This window comes from Balaenoptera musculus, chromosome X (assembly GCF_009873245.2).
Source record: "Balaenoptera musculus isolate JJ_BM4_2016_0621 chromosome X, mBalMus1.pri.v3, whole genome shotgun sequence".
Classification (NCBI taxonomy): Eukaryota; Metazoa; Chordata; class Mammalia; order Artiodactyla; family Balaenopteridae; genus Balaenoptera; species Balaenoptera musculus.
The window spans coordinates 61146300-61165618 of NC_045806.1; the positions used below are offsets into that span (position 1 = coordinate 61146300).

At 38.7% G+C, this 19319-nt stretch overlaps 1 protein-coding gene across 1 annotated transcript in view; it reads right to left on the reverse strand.

Moving 5' to 3' along the window:
- Window positions 1-19319, reverse strand: part of ABCB7 (ATP binding cassette subfamily B member 7) — a 139137-nt gene that overhangs the window by 18318 nt on the left and 101500 nt on the right. The window contains exons 10-13 of the mRNA XM_036839771.1: window positions 18758-18915; window positions 18034-18197; window positions 17746-17875; window positions 42-213 (exon numbers count right to left, since the gene is read on the reverse strand). Coding sequence (XP_036695666.1) covers window positions 42-213; window positions 17746-17875; window positions 18034-18197; window positions 18758-18915 — 624 coding nt within the window. The remainder of the gene's footprint in view (window positions 1-41; window positions 214-17745; window positions 17876-18033; window positions 18198-18757; window positions 18916-19319) is intronic.

Here is a 19319-nt window from a genome sequence, read left to right on the forward strand (position 1 = left end):
GGAGTATGTAAGTGGGGGCCAGATCTAAAATCTTTGATTACCTGAAAGCTTGAGTCCTCGTTCCCCTACTTGGGTGTCATATCCATGTGGCATTCGAAGAATTGCATCATGGAGTCCAGCTAATTTTGCCACTGCATACACTTCCTCTGGTGAAGCATTGATGTTTCCATATAAGAGGTTGTAGTAAATGGTATTATGGAAGAGGACAGCATCCTGGAGCAGATTTATATATACACACATAGACATGCATGTTCATATTTAACAATTCAAAGAATAGTAAAGACATAAAGGCATAAAAAGTAAAACATTATAACTCCTTTTATCACCCCCACATGCCTGCTCCATTTCCTTTCCCAGAGCTAATCACTGTGAACAATTTGTTGTGTATTATCCTAGACTTTTTCTGATGCATTTATGTGCCTAAACAAACACTTTTTTTTTCCAACAGAAGTGGGGCCATACTATATATATTCGTTTGTAAGTTGCTTTTTTCACTTAACACAACCTGGAGATTGTTCATGTCAGTAACAGAAACCTACCTCATTCTTTTCAACAGTTGTGTGATACTAAGAATATATCATATTTATCTTATCCATTCCTCTACTGATGGATATTAATTAAAACTTCTGCTACTATAAACAATGTTGAAATAAAATATCATTGTATATGACTTATGTACACCCATGCATTTCTGTAAGAAGGATTCCTAGAAGCACACTGATGAGTTAAAAGGTAAGCATATGTTTATCCTTTGATAGAAATTGCCCAACTATCTTCCAAAAACGCTCCAACAGCATATATGCCAACCAACAGTGTACGAGGGTGCCAGGTCTCCATATCCTCAACAATGCTGGATATTAATAAGTTTTAGTTGTTGCTACTTTTAAGGGTAAAATGTGCTTTTTGTTTAAATTAGTATTTCCCTAATTACTAATGAAGCCGAATATATTTTTATATGTTTCTCAGAAGCTTTTAAATTGGACTTAAAACACAGAAAACAAAGAATTTATGTGCTATAGATTTTTGAGAAAGTTCACTGCAATCATTCATTTGATATTTCAACTTATTCTGACATGGAATACTAAAGCTAAATTACTTAAAATGAGCATCCACCTCCCACTTCTCTTTCAGTATCCAACAGTTGGAAGGTAACAGTAAGATGAAATAAAATGATTCCATTCATTAACATTAACCAGTACCCTCAATTAATTAAGATCTTCTTTAATATCATAATCAGCCCCAGAGTTACAGATATTATTTCAAATCACTTTAATAATTTTTATACCTATTACTAATATAAAATTTTCTTGTATTGAGATGGTAGTTAAAACTAATGAGTTTAAAGTTCTACTTAAACTTTAAGTAGAACTTCAGAAAATACTTATTTTAAAATATTTTACATTTAGAAAAGAAGTTAACAAACAAATGCTAATGGAAATGTTGAAAATACAAAATATGGGGCATTGAGAAGACAGTGGAGGAGTGAGATGTGGAGATCACCTCCGCCCCACAAATACATCAAAAATACATCTACATGTGGAACAACTCCTACAGAACACACACTGAATGCAGGCAGAAGATCTCAGACTTCCCAAAAGGCAAGAAACTCCCCACGTACCTGGATAGGGAAAAAGAAAAAAGAAAAAACAGAGACAAAAGAATAGGGATGGGACCTGCACCTCTGGGAGGGAAAGTTGAAGGAGGAAAGGTTTCCACACACTAGGAAACCCCTTCACTGGCAGAGACGGGGGGTGGGAGGGAGAGGGAAGCTTCGGAGCCATGGAGGAGAGCGCATCAACTGGGATGCAGAGGGCAAAGTGGAGAGATTCCGGCACAGAGGATCGGTGCCAACCAGCACTCACCAGCCTGAGAGGCTTGTCTGCTCACCCACCGGGGTGGTGGGGGCTGGGAGCTGAGGCTCAGGCTTCGGAGGTCAGATCCCAGGGACATGACTGAGGTTGGCTGTGTGAACACAGCTTGAAGGGAGCTAGTGCACCATAGCTAGCCAGGAGGGAGTCCGGGAAAAAGTCTGGAACTGCCTAAGAGGCAAGAGACCATTGTTTCAGGGTGCGTGAGGAGAGGGGATTCAGAACACCACCTAAACAAGCTCCAGAGACGGGCACAAGCCGTGGCTATCAGCGTGGACCCCAGAGAGGGGCATGACATGCTAAGGTTGCTGCTGCATCCACCAAGAAGCCAGTGTGCAAGCACAGGTCACTATCCACACTTCCCAGGAGCCCGTGCAGCCCACCACTGCCAGGGTCCCGAGATCCAGGGACAACTTACCCAGGAAAACACACGGCAAGCCTCAGGCTGTTGCAACGTCACGCTGGCCTCTGCCGCTGCAGACTCACCACGCATTGCGTACCCCTCCCTCGCCCCAGCCTGAGTGAGCCAGAACCCCCTATCATGCTACTACTTTAACCTCGTCCTGTCTGGGTGGGGAAGATGCCCTCAGGCGACCTACACACAGAGGAGGGCCAAATCCAAAGCTGAATGCCAGGAGCTGTGCGAACAAAGAAGAGAAAGGGAAATTTCCCCCAGCAGCCTCAGAAGCAGTGGATTAAATCTCCACAATCAACTTCATATATGCTGCATCTGTGGAATACCTAAATAAACAACGAATCATCCCAAAACTGAGGCGGTGGACTCTGAGAGCAACTGTAGACTGGGGTTTGCTTTCTGCATCTAATTTGTATCTGGTTTTATGTTTATCTGAGTTTAGTTTCTAGAGCTTACTATCATTGGCAGAGTTGTTTATTGATCTGGTTGCTCTCTTTCTTTTTTTAATATATACATATATTTTTTTCCTTTTTCTCTTTTTATGACTGTGTATGTGTATGCTTCTTTGTGTGATTTGGTCTGGACAGCTTTGCTTTTACAATTTGTTCTAGGGTTCTGCCTGTCCGTTTTTCTTGTTTTGTTTTGTTTTTAGTATAGTTTTTAGCACTTGTTATCACTGGTGGATTTGTTTTTTGGCTTGGTTGCTCTCTTCCTTCTTTCTTTCTTTATATTACTTTTTTATTTCTTTATTTTTAATACTTTATAAAATTTTTTATTTTAATAAGTTTATTTTATTTTATTTTTGTTTCTTTTTTTCCCTCCCTTTTCTTATGAGCTGTGTGGCTGACGGGTCTTGGTGCTCCAGCTGGTTGTCAGGCCTGACCCTCTGAGGTGGGAGAGCCAAGTTCAGGACATTGGTCCACCAGAGACCTCCCAGCTCCACGTACTATCAAACCGTGAAAGCTCTCCTAGAGATCTCCATCTCAACTCTAAGACCCAACTCCATTCAACGACCAGCAAGCTACAGTGCTGGACACCCTAGGCCAATCAATTAGTAAGACAGGAACACAACCCCATCCATTAGCACAGAGGCTGCCTAAAATCAAAATAAGTTCAAAGACCCCCAAAACACACGACTGGACGTGGTCCTTCCCACCAGAAAGATCCAGACTCATCCACCAGAACACAGGCAACAGTCCTTTGCAACAGGAAGCCTACACAACCCACTGAACCAACCTTAACCAATGTGGGCAGACAACAAAAACAACGGGAACTACAAACCTGCAGCCTGCAAAAAGGAGACCCCAAAAACAGTAAGTTAAGGAAATGAGAAGACAGAGAAATACACAGCAGATGAAGGAGCAAGGTAAAAACCCAAGAGGCCAAACAAATGAATAGGAAATAGGTACTCTATCTGAAAAAGAATTCAGAGTAATGATGGTAAAGATAATCAAAAAACTTGGAAATACAATGGAGAAAATACAAGAAACATTTAACAAGGACCTAGAAGAACTAAAGAGCAAACAACAATGATGAACAACAAAATAAATGAAACAAAAAATTCTCTAGAAGGAATCAATAGCAGAATAACTGAGGCAGAAGAACAGATAAGTGACCTGGAAGATAAAATAGTGGAAATAACTACTGCAGAGCAGAATAAAGAAAAAAGAATGAAAAGAATTGAGGACAGTCTCAGAGACCTCTGGGACAACACTGAATGCACGGACATTCGAATTATAGGGATCCCAGAAGAAGAAGAGAAAAAAATAGGGACTGAGAAAATATTTGAAGAGATTACAGTTGAAAACTTCCGAAATATGGGAAAGGAAGTAGTCAATCAAGTCCAGGAACTGCACAGAGTCCCACACAGCATAAATCCAAGGAGAAACATGCCTAGACACATATTAATCACACTATAAAAAACTAAATATAAAGAAAAACTATTAAAAGCAACACCAGAAAAGCAACAAATAACATACAAGGGAATCCCCATAAGGTTAACAGCTGATCTTTCAGCAGAAACTCTGCAAGTCAGAAAGGAATGGCAGGACATATTTAAAGTCATGAAAGGGAAAAACCTACAACCAAGATTACTCTACCCAGCAAGGATCTCATTCAGATTCGAAGGAGAAATTAAAACATTCACAGAAGCAAAAGCTAAGAGAATGCAGAACCACCAAACCAGCTTTACAACAAATGCTAAAGGAACTTCTCCAGGCAGGAAACACAAGAGAAGGAAAAGACCTAGAAAATCAAACCCGAAACAATTAAGAAAATGGTAATAGGAACATATATATCGATAACTACCATAAATGTAAATGGATTAGATGCACCAATCAAAAGACAGACTGATTGAATGGATACAAAAACAAGACCAGTATATATGCTGTCTACAAGGGACCCACTTCAGACATACGGACACACAGACTGAAAGTGAGGGGATGGAAAAAGATATTCCATGCAAATGGAAATCAAAAGAAAGCTGGAGTAGCAACTGTCATATCAGACAAAATGGACTTTATTTTTTAATTTTTTAAAAATATCTTTATTGGAGTATAATTGCTTTACAATGGTGTTAGTTTCTTCTTTATAACGAAGTAAACCAGCTATACATATATATATATATATATCCCCATCTCTTCCCTCTTCCATCTCCCTCCCTCCCACCCTCCCTATCCCACCCCTCTAGGTGGTCACAGAGCACCGAGTCCATCTCTCTGTGCTGTGCGGCTGCTTCCCACTAGCTGTCAATTTTACATTTGGTAGTGTATATATATCCATGCCACTCCCTCACTTTCTCCCAGCTTACCCTTCGCCCTCCCCATGTCCTCAGGTCCATTCTCTAGTAGGTCTGCATATTTATTCCCATCCTGTCCCTAGGTTCTTCACACCCATTTTTTCTCTTTTAGATTCCATATATGTGTGGTAGCATATGTTATTCGTTTTTCTCTTTCTGACTTACTTCACTCTGTATCACAGACTCTAGGTCCATCCACCTCACTACAAATAATTCAATTTCATTTCTTTTTATGGCTGAGTAATATGCCATTGTATATATGTGCCACATCTTCTTTATCCATTCATCTGTCGATGGACACTTGGGTTGCTTCCAGGTCCTGCCTATTGTAAACAGAGATGCAATAAACATTGTGGTACATGACTCTTTTGGAATTATGGTTTTCTCAGGGTATATGCCCAGTAATGGGATTGCTGGGCCGTATGGTAGTTCTATTTTTAGTTTTTGAAGGAAACTACATACTGTTCTCCAAACTGGCTGTATCAATTTACATTCCCCTCAAGAGTGCAAGAAGGTTCCCTTTTCTCCACACCCTCTCCAGCATTTATTGTTTATAGAATTATTCATGATGGCCATTCTGACTGGTGTGAGGTGACGCCTCATTGTAGTTTTCATTTACATTTCTCTAATGATTAGTGATGTTGAGCATCCTTTCATGTATTTGTTGGCAATCTGTATATCTTCTTTGGCACAATGTCTACTTAGGTCTTCTGCCCATTTTTGGATTGGGTTGTTTGTTTTATTGATACTGAGCTGCATGAGCTACTTGTATATTTCGGAGATTAATTCTTTGTCAGTGGCTTCATTTGCAAATATTTTCTCCCATTTTGAGGGTTGTCTTTTCTTCTTATGCTTTCCTTTGCTGTGCAAAAGCTTTTAAGTTTCATTAGGTCCCATTTGTTTATTTTTGTTTTTATGTCCATTTCTCTAGGAGGTGGGTGAAAAAGTATCTTGCTGTGATGTACGTCACAGAGTGTTCTGCCTATGTTTTCCTCCAAGAATTTTATAGTGTCTGGCCTTACATCTAGGTCTTTAATCCATTTTGAGTTTATTTTCGTGTATGGTGTTAGGGAGTGTTCTAATTTCATTCTTTTACATGTAGCTCTCCAGTTTTCCCAGCACCACTTACTGAAGAGGCTGTCTTTTCTACATTGTATATTCTTGCCTCCTTTATCAAAGATAAGGTGACCATATGTGTGTGGGTTTATCTCTGAGATTTCTATCCTGTTCCACTGATCTATATTTTTGTTTCTGTGTGAGTACCATACTGTCTTGATTACTGTAGCTTTGTAGTATATTCTTAAGTCAGGGAGCCTGATTCCTCCAGCTCTGTTGTTCGTTCTGAAGATTGCTTTCGCTATTCGGGGTCTTTTGTGTTTCCATACAAATTGTGAAATTTTTTGTTCTAGTTCTGTGAAAAATGCCAGTGGCAGTTTGATAGGGATTGCATTCGAATCTGTAGATTGCACTGGGGAGTACAGTCATGTTCACAATGTTGATTCTTCCAATCCAAGAACATGGTATATCTCTCCATCTGTTTGTACCATCTTTAATTTCTTTCATCAGTGTCTTATAATTTTCTGCATACAGGTCTTTTGTCTCATTAGGTAGGTTTATTCCTAGGTATTTTACTCTTTTTGTTGCAGTGGTAAATGGCAGTGCTTCCTTAATTTCTCTTTCAGATTTTTCATCATTAGTGTATAGGAATGCATTAATTTTGTATCCTGCTACTTTACCAAACTCATTGATTAGCTCTAGTAGTTTTCTGGTAGCATCTTTAGGCTTCTCTAAAGATGAAGCCTAAAGTTCTAAGAGAACTTTAGAACTCTCTGCAAACAGTGACAGCTTTACTTCTTCTTTTCCGATTTGGATTCCCTGTATTTCTCTTTCTTCTGATTTCTGTGGATAAACCTTCCAAAACAATGCTCAATAATAGTGGTGAGGTCGGGCAACCTTGTCTTGTTCCTGATCTTAGTGGAAATGGTTTCACTTTTTCACCATTGTGGATGATGTTGGCTGTGGGTTTGTCATATATGGCCTTTATTAGGTTGAGAAAAGTTCCCTCTATGCCTACTTTCTGGAGGCTTTTTATCATAAATGGGTGCTGAATTTTGTCGAAAGTATTTTCTGCATCTATTGACATGATCACATGGTTTTTATTCTTCAATTTGTTAATATGATGTATCACACTGACTGATTTGCGTATATTGAAGAATCCTTGCATTCCTGAGATAAATCCCACTTGATCATGGTGTATGATCCTTTTAATGTACTGTTGGATTCTGTTTGCTAGTATTTTGTTCAGGATTTTTGCATCTATGTTCATCAGTGATATTGGCCTGTAGTTTTCTTTCTTTGTGACATCTTTGTCTGGTTTTGGTATCAGGGTAATGGTGGCCTCGTAGAATGAGTTTCGGAGTGTTTCTCCCTCTGCTATACTTTGGAACAGTGAGAGAAGGATAGCTGTTAGCTCTTCTCTAAATATTTGATAGAATTCGCCTGTGAAGCCATCCGGTCCTGGACTTTTGCCTGTTGGAAGATTTTAAATCAGTTTCAATTTCAGTGCCTGTGATTGGTCTGTGAATATTTTCTATTCCTTCCTGGTTCAGTATCGGAAGGTTGTGCTTTTCTAAAATTTTGTCCATTTCTTCCAGGTTGTCCATTTTATTGGCATATAGTGGCTTGTAGTAATCTCTCATGATCCTTTGTGTTTCTGCAGTGTCAGTGGTTACTTCTCCTTTTTCATTTCTAATTCTATTGATTTGAGTCTTCCCCCTTTTTTCTTGATGAGTCTGGTTAATGGTTTATCAATTTATCTTCCCAAAGAACCAGCTTTTAGCTTTATTGATCTTTGATACTGTTTTCTTTATTTTTTTCATTTATTTCTGATCTGATCTTTATGATTTCCTTCCTTCTGCTAACTTTGGGGTTTTTTTTTTTTTGTTTTTCTTTCTCTAATTGCTTTAGGTGTAAGCTTAGGTTGTTTATTTGAGATGTTTCTTGTTTCTTAAGGTAGGATTGCATTGCTATAAACTTCTCTCTTAGAACTGCTTTTACTGTATCCCACAGGTTTTGGGTCACTCTGTTTTCATTGTCATTTGATTCTAGGTATTTTTTGATTTCCTCTTTGATTTCTTCAGTGATCTCTTGGTTATTAAGTGGTGTATTGCTTAGCCTCCATGTGTTTGTATGTTTTATAGATTTTTTCCCGCAAGTGATACCTAGTCTCATAGAATTGTGGTTGGAAAAGACACTTGATACAATTTCAAATATCTGAAGTTTACCAAGGCTTGATTTGTGACCCAGTATATGATCTATCCTGGAGAATGTTCCATGAGCATTTGAGAAGAAAGTGTATTCTGTTGTTTTTGGATGGAATATCCTATAAATATCAATTAAGTCCATTCTGTTTAATGTGTCATTTAAAGCTTGTGTTTCCTTATATATTTTCATTTTGGATGATCTCTCCATTGGTGACAGTAGGGTGTTAAAGTCCCCTACTATGATTTTGTTACTGTTGATTTCCCCTTTTATGGCTGTTAGCTCTTCCCTTATGTATTGAGGTGCTCCTATGTTGGGTGCATAAAGATTTACAATTGTTATGTCTTCTTCTTGGATCGATTCCTTGATCATTATGTAGTGTCCTTCTTTGTCTCTTGTAATAGTCTTTATTTTAAAGTCTCTTTTGTCTGATATGAGAATTGCTACTCCAGCTTTCTTTTGATTTCCATTTGCATGGAATATCTTTTTCCATATCCTCACTTTCAGTCTGTTATGTGTCCCTACGTCTGAAGTGGGCCTCTTGTAGATAGCATATGTACAGGTCTTGTTTTTGTATCCATTCAGCCAGTCTATGTCTTTTGGTTGGAGGATTTAATCCATTTACATTTAAGGTAATTATCGATATGTATGTTCCTATTACCATTTTCTTAATTGATTTGGGTTTGTTATTGTAGATCTTTTCCTTCTCTTGTGTTTCCTGCCTAGAGAAGTTCCTTTAGCATTTGTTGTAAAGCTGGTTTGGTGGTGGTGAATTCTCTTAGTTTTTGCTTGTTTGTAAAGGTTTTAATTTCTCCGTCGAATCTGAATGAGATCCTTGCTGGATAGAGTAATCTTGGGTGTAGGTTTTTCCCTTTCATCACTTTAAATACGTCCCGCCACTCCCTTCTGGCTTGCAGACTTTTTGCGGAAATATCAGCTGTTAACCTTATGGGGATATCCTTGTATGTTATATATTGCTTTTCCCTTGCTGCTTTTAATGTTTTTTCTTTGTATTTAATTTTTGCTAGTTTGATTAATATATGTCTTGGTGTGTTTCTCCTTGGATTTATCCTGTATGGGAGTCTCTGTGCTTCCTGGACTTGATTAACTATTTCCTTTCCCATATTAGGATAGTTTTCAACTATAATCTCTTCAAATATTTTCTCAGTCCCTTTCTATTTCTCTTCTTCTTCTAGGACCCCTATAATTCGAATGTTGGTGCGTTTAATGTTGTCCAAGAGGTCTCTGAGACTGTCCTGAATTCTTTTCATTCTTTTATCTTTATTCTGCTCTGCGGTAGTTAGTTCCACTATTTTATCTTCCAGGTCACTTATCCGTTCTTCTGCCTCAGTTATCCTGCTATTGATTCCTTCTAGAGAATTTTGTATTTATTGTGTTGTTCATCATTGTTGTTTGCTCTTTAGTTCTTCTAGGTCCTTGTTAAACGTTCTTGTATTTTCTCCATTCTATTTCCAAGATTTTGGATCTTTACTATCATTACTCTGAATTCTTTTCCAGGTAGACTGCCTATTTCCTCTTCATTTGTTTGGTCTGGTGGGTTTTTACCTCACTCCTTCATCTGCTGTGCGTTTGTTTGTCTTCTCATTTTGCTTAACTTACTGTATTTGGGGTCTCCTTTTTGCAGGCTACAAGTCTGTAGTGCCCACTGTTTTTGGTATCTGCTCCTAGTGGCTAAGGTTGGTTCAGTGGGTTGTGTAGGCTTCCTGGTGGAGGGGACTAGTGCCTGTGTTCTGATGGATGAAGCTGGATCTTGTCTTTCTCGTGCGGAGGTCTGCGTCTGGTGGTGTGTTTTGGGGTGTCTGTGACCTTATTATGTTTTTAGGCAGCACCTCTGCTAATGGGTGGGTTTGTGTTCCTGTCTTGCTAGTTGTTTGGCATAGTGTATCCAGCATGTAGCTTGCTGGTCATCGAGTGGAGGTGGGTCTTGGCGTTGAGATGGAGATCTCTGAGAGAGCTTTCGCTGTTTGATATTATGTGGAGCTGGGAGGTCTCTGGTGGACCAATGTCCTGAACTCGGCTCTCCCACCTCAGAGGCACAGGCCTGACACCTGGCTGGAGCACCAAGATCCTGTCATCCGCAAGGTTCAGAATAAAAGGGAGAAAAAAATGAAAGAAAGAAAGAAAGAAAAAAATAATAAAATAAAATAAAATAAAGTTATTAAAATAAAAAATAATTATTAAAAATTAAAAAATTAAAAGGTAATTAAAAAAGGAAACAAAGACACAAGATAGCAACCAAAACAAAAAACAAATCCACCAATGATAAGAAAAAATTAAAAACTGTATTTGAAAAAAAAGAAAACAGGCAGACAGAACCCTAGGACAAATGGTAAAAGCAAAGTTATACAGACAAAATTACAGACAGAAGCATACACATACACACTCACAAAAAGAGAAAAAGGGAAAAAATATATATATCGTTGCTTGCAATGTCCACCACCTCAATTTAGGATGATTCATTGTCTATTCAGGTATTCCACAGATGCAGGGTATATCAAGTTGACTGTGGAGATTTAATACACTGCTCCTGAGGCTGCTGGGAGAAATTCCCCTTTCTCTTCTTTGTTCGCACAGCTACTGGGGTTCAGCTTTGGATTTGCCCCTGCGTTTACGTGTAGGTCACCTGAGGGCGTCTGTTCTTCGCTCAGACAAGACGGGGTCTAAGTAGCAGCTGATTATGGGGCTCTGGCTCACTCAGGCCGGGGGGAGAGAGGGGTACGGAAGGCGGAGCGAGCCTGCGGCGGCAGAGGCCAGCATGACGTTGCAACAGGCTGAGGCATGCCGTGTGTTCTCCTGGGGAAGTTGTACCTGGATCACAGGACCCTGGCAGTGGCGGACTGCACAGGCTCCCTGGAAGGGAGGTGTGGATAGTGACCTGTGCACGCACACAGGTTACTTGGTGACTGCAGCAGCAGCCTTAGCATCCCATCCCCGTCTCTGGGGTCCATGCTGAGAGCCGCAGCTCGCGCCCATCTCTGGAGCTCGTTTAGGTGGTGCTCTTAACCCCCTCTCCTCGCGCACCGCAAAACAAAGAGTCACGAAAAAGTCTGTTGCCTCTTCGGCAGTTCCAGACTATTGCCCGACTCCCTCCAAGCTAGCTGTGGTGAACTAGTCTTCTTCAGACTGTGTTCACGCAGCCAACCCCAGTCCTCTACCTGAGATCTGACCTCCGAAGCCCAAGTCTCAGATATCAGCCCCCACCAGCCCCGGTGGGTGAGCAGAGAAACCTCTCGGGCTGGTGAGGGCTGGTCAGCACCGAGCCTCCGTGCGGGAATCTCTCTGCTTTGCCCTCTGCACCCCTGTTGCTGTGCTCTCCTCCGTGGCTCCGAAGCTACCCCCAGCCTACCCCCGTTTCCACCAGTGAAGGGGCTTTCTAGTGTGTGGAAACTTTTCCTCCTTCACAACTCCCTCCCACTGGTGCAGGTCCCATCCCTATTCTTTTGTCTCTGTTTTTTCTTTTTCCTTTTGCCCTACTCAGGTGCTTGGGGAGTTTCTTGCCTTTTGGGAGGTCTGAGATCCTCTGCCAGCATTCAGTAGGTGTTCTGTAGTAGTTGTTCCACATGTAGCTGTATTTCTGATGTATCTGTGGGGAGTAAGGTGATCTCCACGTCTTACTCTTTCACCATCCTGAAGGTCTTCTCAAAATAGACTTTAAAATAAAGACTATTACAAGAGACAAAGAAGAACACTACATAATAATCAAGGGATCAATCCAAGAAGAAGATATAAGAATTGTAAATATATATGCACCCAACATAGGAGCACCTCAATACATAAGGCAAATGCTAACAGCCATAAAAGGGGAAATCAATAGTAACACAATAATAGTAGTGGACTTCAACACCACACTTCCACTAATGGACAGATCAACCAAAATGAAAATAAATAAGGAAACACAAGTTTAAATGATACATTAAACAAATGGACTTAATTGACATTTATAGGATATTCCATTCAAGAACAACAGAATACACTTTCTTCTCAAGTGCTCATGGAACATTCTCCAGCATAGATCATATCTTGGGTCACAAATCAAGCCTTGGTAAATGAAAGACAACTGAAAAGGTATCAAGTATCTTTTCCGACCAGAACGTTATGGAACTAGATATCAACTACAGGAAAAATCTGTAAAAAATACAAACACATGGAGCCTAAACAATACACTACTAAATAACCAAGAGATCACTGAAGAAGTCAAACAGGAAATCAAAAGATACCTAGAAACAAATGGCAATGAAAACATTGCGACCCAAAACCTATGGGATGCAGCAAAAGCAGTTCTAAGAGGGAAGTTTATAGCAACACAATCCTAGCTCAAGAAACATCTCAAATAAACAACCTAACCTTACACCTAAAGCAATTAGAGAAAGAAGAACAAATAAACCCCAAAGTCAGCAGAAGGAAAGAAATCATAAAGATGAGATCAGAAATAAATGAAAAAGAAATGAAGGAAACGATAACAAAGATAAATAAAAGTAAAAGCTGGTTCTTTCAGAAGATAAACAAAATTGATAAACCATTAGCCAGACTTATGAAGAAAAAAAGGGAGAAGACTCAAATCAATAGAATTGGAAATGAAAAAGGAGAAGTAACCACTGCCACTGCAGAAATACAAAGGATCATGAGAGACTAATACAAGCAACTATATGCCAATAAAATGGACAACCTGGAAGAAATGGACAAATTCCTAGAAAAGCACAGCCTTCCGATACTGAACCAGGAAGGAATAGAAAATATGAACAGACCGATCACAAGCACTGAATTTGAAACTGTGATTTAAAATCTTCCAACAAACAAAAGCCCAGGAGCAGATGGCTTCACAGGTGAATTCTACCAAACATTTAGAGAAGAGCTAACACGTATCCTTCTCAGAGTCTTCCGAAATACAGCAGAGGGAGGAACACGCCCAAACTCATTCTACAAGGCCGCGAGCACCCTGATACCAAAACCAGAAAGAGATGTCACGAAAAAGGAAAACTACAGACCAATATCACTGATGAACATAGATGCAAAAATCCTCAACAAAATACTAGCAAACAGAATCCAACAGCACACTGAAAGGATCATACACCATGATCAAGTGGGATTTATCCCAGGAATGCAAGGATTCTTCAATATACGCATATCAATCAACGTGATATACCATATTAACAAACTGAAGGAGAAAAATCATATGATCACCTCAATAGATGCAGAAAAAGCTTTTGACAAAATTCAATACCCATTTATGATAAAAACCCTCCAGAAAGTAGCAGAGAAGGAACGTACCTAAACATAATAAAGGCCATATATGACAAACCCACAGCTAACATTGTTCTCAATGGTGAAAAACTGAAACCATTTCCACTAAGATCAGGAGCAAGACAAGGTTGCCCACTCTCACCACTATTAGTCAACATAGGTTTGGAAGTCTTAGCCACAGCAATCAGACAAGAAAAATAAATACAAGGAATCCAAATCGGAAAAGAAGAAGTAAAACTGTCACTGCTTGCAGATGATACGATACTATACATAGAGAATCCTAAAGATGCTAGCAGAAAACTACTAGAGCTAATGAACGAATTCTGTAAAGTAGCAGGATACAAAATTAATGCGCAGAAATATCTTGTATTCCTATACACTAATGATGAAAAATCTGAAAGAGAAATTAAGGAAGCACTCCCATTTACCAATGCAACAAAAAGAATAAAATTGCTAGGAATAAACTTAACTAAGGAGACAAAAGATCTGTATGCAGAAAACTGTAAGACACTGATGAAAGAAATTAAAGATGATACAAACAGATGGAGAGATATACCATGTTCTTGGATTGGAAGAATCAATATTGTGAAAATGACTATACTACCAAAAGCAATCTACAGATTCAGTGCAATCTGTATCAAACTACCCCTGGCATTTTTCACAGAACTAGATCAAAAAATTTCACATTTTGCATGGAAACATAAAAGACCCCGAATAGCCAAAGCAATCTTGAGAAAGAAAAACGGAGCTGGAGGAATCAGGCTCCCTGGCTTCAGACTATACTACAAAGCTACAATAATCAAGACAGAATGGTACTGGCACAAAACCAGAAATATAGATCAACGGAACAGGATAGAAAGCCCAGAGATAAACCCACACACATATGGTCACCTTATCTTTGATAAAGGAGGCAAGAATATACAATGCAGAAAAGACAGCCTCGTCAATACGTGGAGCTGTGAAAAGTGGACAGCTACATGTAAAAGAATGAAATTAGAACACTCCCTAACACCGCACACAAAGATAAACTCAAAATGGAGAAAGACCTAAATGTAAGACCAGATACTATAAAACTCTTAGAGGAAAACATAGGCAGAACACTCTTGACATAAATCACAGCACAATCCTTTTTGACTCCCCTCCTAGAGAAAGGGAATTAAAAACAAAAATAAACAAATGGGACCTAATGAAACTTAAAAGCTTTTGCACAGTAAAGGAAACCATAAACAAGATGAAAAGAAAACCCTCAGAATGGGAGAAATATTAGCAAATGAATCAAGGGACAAATAATTAATCTCCAGAATATACAAGCAGCTCATGCAGCTCAATATCAAAAAAAATAAACAACCCAACCCAAAAATGGGCAGAATACCTAAATAGACATTTCTCCAAAGAAGATATACAGATCGCTAACAAACACATGAAAGGATGCTCAATATCACTAATCAATAGAGAAATGCAAATCAAAACTACAATGAGGTATCACCTCACACCAGTCAGAATGGCCATCATCAAAAAATCTACAAACAATTAATGCTGGAGAGGGTGTGGAGAAAAGGGAACCTTCTTGCACTGTTGGTGGGAATGTAAATTGATACATCCACTATGGAGAACAGTATGGAGGTTCCTTAAGAAACTAAAACTAGAACTACCATACGACCCAGCAATCCCACTACTGGGCATATACCCTGAGAAAACCATAATTCAAAAAGAGTCATGGAACACAGTATTCATTGCAGCTCTATTTACAATAGCCTGGAGATGGAAGCAACGTAAGTGTCCATCGACAGATGAATGGATAAAGAAGATGTGGCACATATATACAATGGAATATTACTCAGCCATAAAAGGAAATGAAATTGAGTTACTTGTAGTGAGGTGGATGGACCTAGAGTGTGTCATACAGAGTGAAGTAAGTCAGAAAGAGAAAACCGAATACCATATGCTAACACATATTTATGGAATGTAAAAGAAAAAAATGGTTGTGAAGAACCTAGGTGCAGGACAGGAATAAAGACGCAGACATAGAGAATGGACTTGAGGACACGGGGAGGGGGAAGGGTAAGCTGGGACGAAGTGAGAGAGTGGCAGGGACGTATATACACTACCAAATGTAAAACAGATAGCTAGTGGGAAGCAGCCGCATAGCACAGGGAGATATGCTCGGTGGTTTGTGTCCACCTAGAGAGGTGGGATAGGGAGGGTGCGAGAGAGACGCAAGAGGAAGGAAATATGGTGATATATGTATATGTGTAGCTGATTCACTTTTTGATACAGCAGAAACTAACACACCATTGTAAAGCAATTATACTCCAATACGGGTATTAAAAAAAAGGGAAATAAAAAATATAAGGTAAAACAAAAATTAAGTAAATAATCCATAATCCCACCATCCAGCAATAACTACTATTAACATGTTGGTGTATTTTCTCCAATATTTTTTCTGTTACAATGTATTCATTTAATATTATAAAACTGAGATATTACATTTTGTTTGGAACTTCTTTTTCAACAAACTTTGTATCTGAGCATTTATCCATGACACTCAATACTCTTTACAAACATGATATTTAGAAATGACTGTATGACATTTGATCCTATGATGATAATTTAACCATCTACTTAATACTGGACTTTATAGTGTTTCCAACTTCTGCTGGTATAAATAACACTATAATGAACCGTTCAGCATAGAAAAATCTGTTCACTTCCCTGTTTATTTCCTTACTAAAACTTCCTAGAGGCAGAATTACTGTAATAAAGGGTATACATATTTTTCAGACTCTTGCTACATACTGCCAATTTGTTCATCAGGAAAGTTGTATGCTTCCTCCAGCAAAACAGATTAGCCATTTCACACAGCCTTGCCCAAACTAAATACTATGAGTTTTAAAATCTTCAGCAGTTTAATAGGTGATAAATGGTATCCCATTGTTGATTTAATTACTAAGACTTCTAATGAGGATGAGTATCTTTTCTTTCATTTATTGACCATGTATATTTTTCCTTAGTGAATAAAACATTTTATTTTTCAAAACAATGAGGGTAATTATTATACAGCCCAAGAGAATGCATGAGGACACTGAGCCCTAAGCAGGCACAGCCCAGAGTTCAGTTCACTTGATACATGGTTTAGGTCAGTGTTTTTCAACATATAGTCTACAAATCACCTAAATCATCTAGGAGGCATATTCAAAAATGCAGGTTTCTGGGGCCCCCACTGCCCTCCTAAACCAGAACCAAGGTGTGTGAAAGAGAGTTGGAATTTCGATAATCTCCCTAAGTGACTCATGCACACTAGATTTGGGATTCTCAGTGAAAGAGAGGACAGGGCAGAGTGGCATGTGTTAGATCACTTGATGACCTTTTACAAGCTACATAAAAGGAACTGTCTGATCCCTTTCTTACAGTTCTCCCAGGGAGTTGGTTCTGATTCTAGGCTGCAACTAATTCCCAGGTCTGTCTATTGGCTTTCAGTATAAGAAAAACTCACATCCTGTAAGGCTACCTCCTTCTTATCTTCTCAGATCTTACTCTGAACTTATGTTTCCCCCTAAAGTCACTCGGCATATACTTGTTAAATGCTCACTATGGGTTGGGCACTGTGCTTGGTACTGCGGGAACAAGGCATACCAACTTGAAGTTGGCAGCCAGACTGCTTTGTAATTTTTATAAATTTACTCTGCCAAAAACTGCTCAAAATTAAAATAATAGTTTTCATTTACTGAACAGTTATGTGATGGACATTGTTCTTGGTACTTTACACATATTATCTCTACTTCATAATAATTCTGTCCTATAAGAAAATGGTATCCTTATTTTACAGATGAGGAAACTGAGGCCCAAGGCCATACAACGTATATGGGTTAGAGCTGGGCTTAGAATCCTGTTCTATTTGACTCCAGTCTGGGCTCTTTCCTCTATATTATGCTATCTTCCTAAGGCTTAAAAAAATCTTCCCATCATGAAGATTTTTGAATTCATGTTTTTTTGTCTTTTTGGTAACGGAATATGGCCTGTAGGGCCTAACACTTCCAACTTAATTAGCTATACTGACTCTCTGGATTCAAATGATTCTAGTAGAAGATCCACCAACCCAAAATATCTTCCCCCAAATAAGTTTTTTTTCTTTTTTTGAATACCTGAGGTACCACTCCCACTGCCCTCCGAAGGCTTTCCAGGCTCACATCTTGTATATTTTGACCAGCAAGGTAAATGTTACCCTTTTGAGGCTCATAGAAGCGAAACAACAGCCTCACTATTGTGCTTTTCCTGAAATAGGAGACAAGGAAAGGTTATGTAGCTCCAACTGGCATTAGGGAACCCCTATTTTAAACCACAGTAATCATTTTATTATGACAAATAAAAAATATTACAATGGGAGTCAGCAATCAACAATGCAGAATTTTATAAAGAACTAAATTACCCACCCTGACCCACTACCTCCTACAATGGCCACTTTCTTTCCTGCAGGAACTTCAAAAGATATTCCACTAAGGACTTTCTGCCCCTCAATGTATTCAAAATGCACATTATCAAAGGCCACCGTAGCTGTCTGTGGTGTGATCTGAAGGGGAGATGCCATCGCTTTGTCCTAGCAGGGAAGAGAAAAGAAAAGCCACTTTACACACCTCCTCTAGTACAGCTATGCAATTTTTTAATTCACAGAGAGAAAAAGGAAAATAAAGGGAAAGGAGGAGGTTTATAAGTGGAGTTAGACCACTTCTAAGCATGCTTTTAAAAATGTTTTTTCACTCCTCACTGTTAAGGGTAAAAATCCTGAATGCTTTGATTTCTGATCAATTTGTTTTTGGGGTAAAGAGGGATGGTGGGCAGGGGAGAAAGGAGGTTGAGAATGTGAGGAGAGGCAATCACATTTTATATCATTATTAGCAAAAGTAAATCAGGTGCAAGTACAAATATTGAAGTTAACAAAATTTAGCTTCTAGGTATAATATTCTTTGCTGATACTGTAAGGTTTCTAAACAAAGAAGTAAAAGCTGTAACAGCCTTTTAATACACATGATAGTCCCAATTCCTGCAAAAGAGAAATTAGTTTGCTAATATGGTAATGTAAAAATATTCCCCCGGAATAATACCATTAATGAGATGATGCTTATATGCTTTTAAAAAGGTACTAAATAGATTACTTACTTTAATTCGGGTGTCTACCTTGAGTAGAGTAAACAAGGTGTTCATATCTATAAGTGCTTGTCTAGTTTCTCTGTATACAGTTCCCAGAAAGTTAAGGGGCAATGAAAGCTGAAAAAGCAGTCCATTCACCATTACTAAATCTCCAACAGTAAGGGTACCTTAATATGCAGTTGGTAGAAAAAAAAAATTTTTAGATGTCATGAACTTTCCAGTTTAAGACAGAGAAGTTTACAGTTTACTACTGTGGAATACAGTTCAAAATGTACATAATCAGCAATTCTTAGGCCTACTCAAATTCCAAAGCATTTTAATCCATGATTTAGGAAAATAGGGAACTAGATATATGCTAACTGGAATGGCAAAAGCCCACCCATACACTACACATAATATATAAGAAAAAGAGAATGGTTTAAGTGAGGAAAGAAATGGAAGGCTGAAAATCTCTCCTTTCTTCCTAAGAAAGTTCCTTGTAATGTAAAACAGAAGTTTTTTAAAGTATAAATTAAAAAATTGGAGCAAATGGATATCATGATTGGGAATGATAAACCATGTATTAAGGTCT